General features: G+C 37.7%; 1 protein-coding gene and 1 long non-coding RNA gene across 2 annotated transcripts; both read left to right on the top strand.

Annotated features, from left to right (window-relative positions):
- The first annotated feature begins 274 nt into the window (after positions 1 to 274).
- Positions 275 to 1,909, top strand: LOC117260809 (uncharacterized). The gene is made up of 5 exons (XR_013491871.1): positions 275 to 360; positions 954 to 1,009; positions 1,108 to 1,141; positions 1,340 to 1,404; positions 1,833 to 1,909. It is a non-coding gene; the product is annotated as an uncharacterized LOC117260809 (long non-coding RNA).
- A 603-nt stretch (positions 1,910 to 2,512) lies between these two features.
- LOC144458322 (G2/M phase-specific E3 ubiquitin-protein ligase-like) lies at positions 2,513 to 4,891 on the top strand. The gene is made up of 5 exons (XM_078169675.1): positions 2,513 to 2,662; positions 2,994 to 3,001; positions 3,081 to 3,212; positions 3,519 to 3,733; positions 3,838 to 4,891. The coding sequence occupies exons 1-5, from the start codon at positions 2,513 to 2,515 to the stop codon at positions 4,071 to 4,073; spliced, it is 741 nt and encodes a 246-aa protein (XP_078025801.1). The 3' UTR covers positions 4,074 to 4,891.
- The last annotated feature ends 1,532 nt before the right edge of the window (positions 4,892 to 6,423 follow it).

Genomic DNA, 6,423 nt, shown 5'->3' with positions numbered 1-6,423 from the left:
GAACAGATGACCCTTTCACTGTCCGGAAGTACAAGGAGGCAATAGGGAAGGCCTACCAGAAGATAACACTATACATTTGCACTGCAGAGGATTTTGAAACCAGTTGTAAGTGTTCCATTTCATATTTCATTCATGGTTTGATTTTCAGAGTCTTTCCACTTATCGTATATCTATCTATATCTCATCTTATCACTATATCTTATCTGTGCAAGATAAATTCTGCCAATTACTCAAAACATTATAGTAATTTTTGTCTAAATGTATTTTTTCAAAGGTTGTACTGAACAGTCTTCAACTGAAGATGACAGTGTTGTCCATGTGAACTTGCCATCTGTGGAAAGTGATCTCTCTGACACTGTGGTAAGTGCATACATGTTAAAGCGATAGTTCAACATTTTGGTAAACTGGCCTATTGCTAGATACATGACCTTTACCTATCAGTTTTGAGATCCTGGGTGGGGCGTGAGCCATTTGGAGAACAGAATGGAGTGGATGGTATGAGTCCGTCTCATCAAATAAGCAATCCAACTACTCCAAAATGCTCTTGTGGAAAAGTAGTGACCTGCATATTCACCACACTATGAAATAATAATACATAATTATGTAACATTATGACACATGAAGCAAATAAATTGCACTATATGCACTTTAGGTGAATGTACAGGTCACAACTTGTCCACGAGAGCATTTTGGAGTTGTTTGATTATGTATTTGATGATTTGAAGGACAGACAGACTCATTCTGTCCACCTCCATTTTGTTCGCTAAGCAGCTTGTGCCTCTGCCCCCCGGTCTCAAAACAACAGGCACTGATAATTGAAGGTAATGTACCTACTCGTGACTGCAGAGAATATGGCAATAGGCCAATTTGCCATAATGTTGAACTATCCCTTTAAGTTAGAAAATTGCATTTAATCTAATTTGTTATGTGTTTATATTATGTTTTGTATGCAGGTCTGGGACATTCCAGATAATGTGAGCACCCCAGGAATGGAGAACATTTTGCAGGGGTAAAAATTGCCTTTGTCAAGTGATGTATTTGCTTTATAAACAAAACAAGTAATCAGTACTGGAGCAGGGAAATTCATGCATTATGTGTTATTCCTAGACCCTCCAGGTGCCTACAACCAGAATCTCATCAAGTAAGTTAAAAAAAAAAAGATTATACTCAATAGTATTGATTGTCTATAAATTTGTGAAATACCAGTAAATAATTTTGGAAATTCACTTAGTCATCCTAAGTCCTTTGTATCCATCCTTTATGATGTGCATTAGTTCTAAGCAGGTAACACTGCTGAGTGACTAATTGATTAACTTAAAAATGTATTATTTTTATTTAGGATGGACAGCAACCACCTGCCCAGGAACAGTTAAAATCTTCACAGAATCTGAATACCTGCTATAGGTAAGCTGGTGGACAGTTCAACCTTAACATGTTTGGTTAGTGTGTGTAAATATGTGTTGAATGAAGAAAATAATAAATAGTTAAAAAATGGAAGGTGTTATGCTAACATTTAGCCTATTTCCTGCAATCCCTTTATATGTTTCATACTTTCTTTTTATTAATATTCATTTTTATTGCTAGATTGCATCATTACAAAAAGCTTACTAAAGACTAGTCTTTCTACATTTTCAAACAGCTACCCCAACTCACCCCCAAAGTCAAAATAACATTAGAACTCCAACAAACACATTTTTTAAATTTCTGGGCAGTGTAAGAATGTACCTTTTATTCAGGTATCATTGGCTTGTCATTCTTTGTAAAACAAACAAACAAACAAAAACAGTTAACTGTGCATTTTACAGTTGAGTCTATGAACTCTTTCCCTGCAGCAACTACACCAGCGTATATGCACCTATAGTTGTTGACAGTGAGTCTGACTCAGATGACCACACAGACTACCCTGCAGAGGAAAGGTATGATGTATTACTAGTTAGTACCTCATTGTTATTTTTGGCTCCAATATTGGAAATCATGTACACTGATATTCTCTTACAGTCCACAGGGTTTGAGCTTGAGTGCTGAAAACATTGTTTCAGAACTGGCCTCCAAGATTACCAATACATCATACAGCAGGTTCAACAGAGGCTTTAAGCGATCATCTTACGACCCATCACATGAAATTTTGGTTAAGTTCACTGATGATGAGGGGCGAGCAGAGGATGCAGTGGACACTGGTGGTCCCAAACGGGAGTTCCTCACCCTGCTGATGGACTGCCTTTGATCAAAGAGAATCTTTGATGGTCCAGAAGACAGGAAATTTCTCACGTTTGACTGTGCAGGTAAACATTTTATTGTTTCAGACTTAAATTAAGTACATTGCATTTCTGAAAATAATTTTGGAATTCATACTGGAAATTCAACATCTGGTTTTAGCTCTGCACCTGGATTCAGTGAAATTATCTCTGGTATGCATTTTCATGTGGACTTGAAACTGATTTTAATAGTGGCACTAATGGATGGTAAAATATCAACAGCTGCCAGAGATGATGAATATTTTCATGTTGGGAGGATGATCGCTACATCAATAGTCCATGGTGGTCCAGGCCCTCGATTCTTGTCGGAAATGCTCTACGACCACCTCATGGGAAAATCGACCGTTGATATTGAAGCAAGGATTGAGGACATCACAGATGATACCATGAGAGCTTCCTTGCTTGAGGTGTGTTGTCAAATCAACAAAGCTCACAAAGTGTTATCACACAACAACTTTCTCAACTATCTATCTATAGTCTATCTCAACCACTAAAACAAAATTTTGACTAATTCTGCCCCTGAATTCCTTTTTTTAAACCAAATATCTGTTCTCAGGTATTTGTTCCATCTTTTTTTAAACATGAATAGTGAATACTTGTAATCTAACAACCCAACCCTTTGTAGTAAAATCCAGTTTGCACTATCTCAGAACATTAGCTTAATTAAGCCCCTCCTTCCTATTTTATAGCATGGACAATATGAAAATTGTTTGATTTCTTTCCATATTTATCTTTCAGTATGGGAAGTTGGTGGCATTTCACTTAAATGTATGGTAATTGTCTCCCAGATATCCAGTGCAGCAGCACTGGATGAACTGCATGCAGTGATCGACAAACATTCAAGTCTGTTGCAGACTGCTGGTTGTCTTCAGTACCCAAATGTTGTGTTGGACAAGAAGATAATCAGGACTTCATGCAGTGGTACTTCATTTACCGCAACCATTTCTCAATACAAAGGTAATGTGCTTTATTTTCACATATTCATTCATTCAAATTTTTAAGACGTTACATGAAGTTAATTGTATCAATTATCTAGTAATTAGTATGCTTAAAGCAATAGTTCAACATTTTGGCAAATTGACCTATTGCCATAACAGGCACTGATAATAGAAGGTAATGTACCTACTCATATGACTATAGGGATTATAGCAGTAGACCATTTTGCCAAACTGTTGAAATACCTCTTAAATGTTCCCAGTTTTCTCTGATACTGCTATTGTTCTAAGCATTTTAGAGTGTTTTTTCTCTCTGAATATTTTGTAGGTTCAAGGATGGGCTTTCAGCACTTAATGTGATTCATGCTTTGGAGCAGCATGCATCCATATTCAAGGCATTTATGTGCTCAAGTGTGGAACAGCTGACATCCACAACACTGGATAACCTTTTCGAGGTTCAACTCAGTGAACAAGGCACCACAAGACGCCAAGAGGAAACCAGAGTACTAGCATTCTGGAGAGACTATCTCCTCGATACAGAAGGTTTATTACAGTAGCATTTCATACAATTGTTCCCATTTCTCTCATCTTTTATGAATGACAGGTTTAATAAAACACATTTTTATAACTTTTTTTTTTTTTTCCAGATAAACAAACAGGACTTTCCCTCCCTGACATCCTGATGTTCGCCACAGGACTCAGTTCTCTGCCCCCATCTGGGATTAACCCAAGACCAAAGCTGGTGTTTCAAAGGGTGTCTAGCTTCCCATGCAGCAGAACCTGTGCAAACACAATGGAAATTCCACTGTCAATGACTTATGAAGAGTTTCAAAAGGACATGGACTTTGGAATACAAAACTCACCTGGTTTTGGACTGTACTAATTTTTTTTATTGTATAACAAACTGTTAGGTTGACCTTTAGTGTCTAAAGTTCAACAGTTATTACCTGTATTTTCAGTTCTGTTACAAATCAGCCATGTTCTTCAATGTGATATAGAGTTCCACACAGGTCTCCCAGGTCATTGGCTGCATTAGACCACTTTGTCTCTGTAGATCCTCAAAGCGTGACTGGAGATGGCGATCTCCACATGGACGGATTGTTGCCTCACTCTCAAATGGCCGCAGTTCCTCCAGTGAAACTGGAAACCCACAGTCAGTTCCACCAAACCTGGGAGTGAAAATATATTCATAGTCTTAGTGTTATGTGTTGCTTTGACTAACGAGCTGAGACTAAGACTATTACCTTTTCTAGTATTATGTAAGTGCAAGAATTTTTCACATCTTTTGATGATGTTGTTCATTGTTGTTATGTTTTATACTGTTATTTCAGGGAAGATAAAAAGTTAAACACTGAAAACTAACCTGTGAGGTAGGTTGTACATGACCTCTGGTTTACCAGATGGACAACGAGACTGTTTAACAGGTCTGATTGTATGAGTGTTCCACTTTTCTCTGCATTCATCAAGGTCACTTTGTAGCACATCAATAAACACAAATCGCAGGAGGCATGTGTGCTCATGACTACTATTGAAGAGATTTCTCTCTCTCAGATCATTCAGAAGGTCCATCCAAAATTGCGACCTGAAGACACAAACTGGAATTAGGGTGATGCATTTCATGTTATGTTTTTGGATTGTGATTCAATCTAAAATGTTATAATTTAATGATAAATATAATTTGTTGTTCATCAAAAAGCAATAAACATGCAAGGACCACAATGTTCTATTGTCTGTTTTAAAGTCCATTTTAAAAATGTGTTTCTAACTTGTAAAACACTAAGAAAAAAATACATATAATAATGACACCTCTGTTTGCGAAAATATGACCACCAGCTTTCAATCCTTTGATTTGCCGTTGAAGAGCCGTACAAATGACTGGCAGCCCCAGCATAGTCGTCAGTGTGAGATGATCTTAAGGTACAATGAATTGCCGCCATTGTGCCATTTTCAGTACCACAGTCAGTGCGTAGTCGCATTGGAATGATTCCATATTCTGACAGACAGTTCAGATAATTCTGGGCAATGACCACTGGGTCATTGTTGCTTGCTCCACATCTCAACCACAGTACTTTTCGAGAGTATCCATCTATGCAGCCACTTATTCCAAAACCGTACAGCTTTAACTTATCATATCCATCCACATGCCAGACATGGTTTGGTCCATCAGAACTGTAAACTCTTTACAAATTTTCTGCTTGCACGAAGTTGAATTCCTTGTGGATCAAGTTCTCTCATCAGGGCCATAACGTCATCCCTCTTAACAGTCAGAGAGTACTTTAGGTGCAGTGTCTGCCACATTGAACGGTAGCCATAGTGTTGACCTGGACCCTTTAACTCTTCCTGTATGGCAGCACGAACGGTGGCAAGAGGAGAGTAGTCTTTTTGCCTGGATAAAGACAAACTTTTCAGCTTCCTCTTCAGGCAGCGAAGGCTCATATGGACATTGTGTTTTGAAGCCAAAAAATCCAAAATTTCTGCATTGCTGTAGCTGTGATTAAAATATCTTTGTATTAGATCCTCTTTTGTGGGGATATCTGATGCTGACCCTGACAAACATAAAGTCAGATAAAGACAGAGATTGAATTTTATTAGAATTATAACACTTTGCCTCTGATGGACGGTGGAAGTCCTTTAACATCAGAACCTGCATAAATGCTACTTTTCTACCCTATGGCAGTGATACTCACTATCTGCACCTCAACGACACACAGCTGATCACCTCAAGATTTGGTTAGCTATATCACCAAGCACTGTAACTTTATTACACAACACAAGCTGTTAAAAGTCAAATATAATGCATTTTACATAAGAACGTGGTGTGAACTACATCAATGTTATTAACAAACTGGATATGAGTCCACTTACTGTTGTCTGCCTCTGCCAAAAATTGCACATTGGAGCCACATGAGCCACAGAACATGTGAATTGTTCCCAGATCTTGTCCACAGTAAGGGCAAAACATAGTAGCCTAGAAAAAAGATGATAGATCAGTGTAATCTAGAAAACTAAAAATGAGAAACGTGATAAGTAATGTTATTGAGATGAGTATTAATACTCTTCACTACCTCTTGATATATACACACAGTGGAGATCATTCATAACTGCTTACAAGTTAACTGCTGTCATTAACAAGCATAACACGTAATGTGCAGCGTTGTATGTTATGGAAGACTGTGATAAGAGGGCTTTTTATTGTACTATTAAAACGGGTGTTTTATATCAGTCTCTAAACA

Source organism: Epinephelus lanceolatus, chromosome 7 (genome assembly GCF_041903045.1).
Source record: "Epinephelus lanceolatus isolate andai-2023 chromosome 7, ASM4190304v1, whole genome shotgun sequence".
Classification (NCBI taxonomy): domain Eukaryota; kingdom Metazoa; phylum Chordata; class Actinopteri; order Perciformes; family Serranidae; genus Epinephelus; species Epinephelus lanceolatus.
This window is presented reverse-complemented; position numbering and strand designations above follow the sequence as displayed.

Excerpts from the sequence above, each read along its gene's own strand:
- LOC144458322 (XM_078169675.1), top strand. The coding sequence starts at position 2,513 with ATGATCGCTACATCAATAGTCCATGGTGGTCCAGGCCCTCGATTCTTG. Across the intron at positions 3,213-3,518 it reads AACCATTTCTCAATACAAAG|GTTCAAGGATGGGCTTTCAG; the intron begins GTAATGTGCTTT and ends AATATTTTGTAG. Across the intron at positions 3,734-3,837 it reads CTATCTCCTCGATACAGAAG|ATAAACAAACAGGACTTTCC; the intron begins GTTTATTACAGT and ends TTTTTTTTCCAG.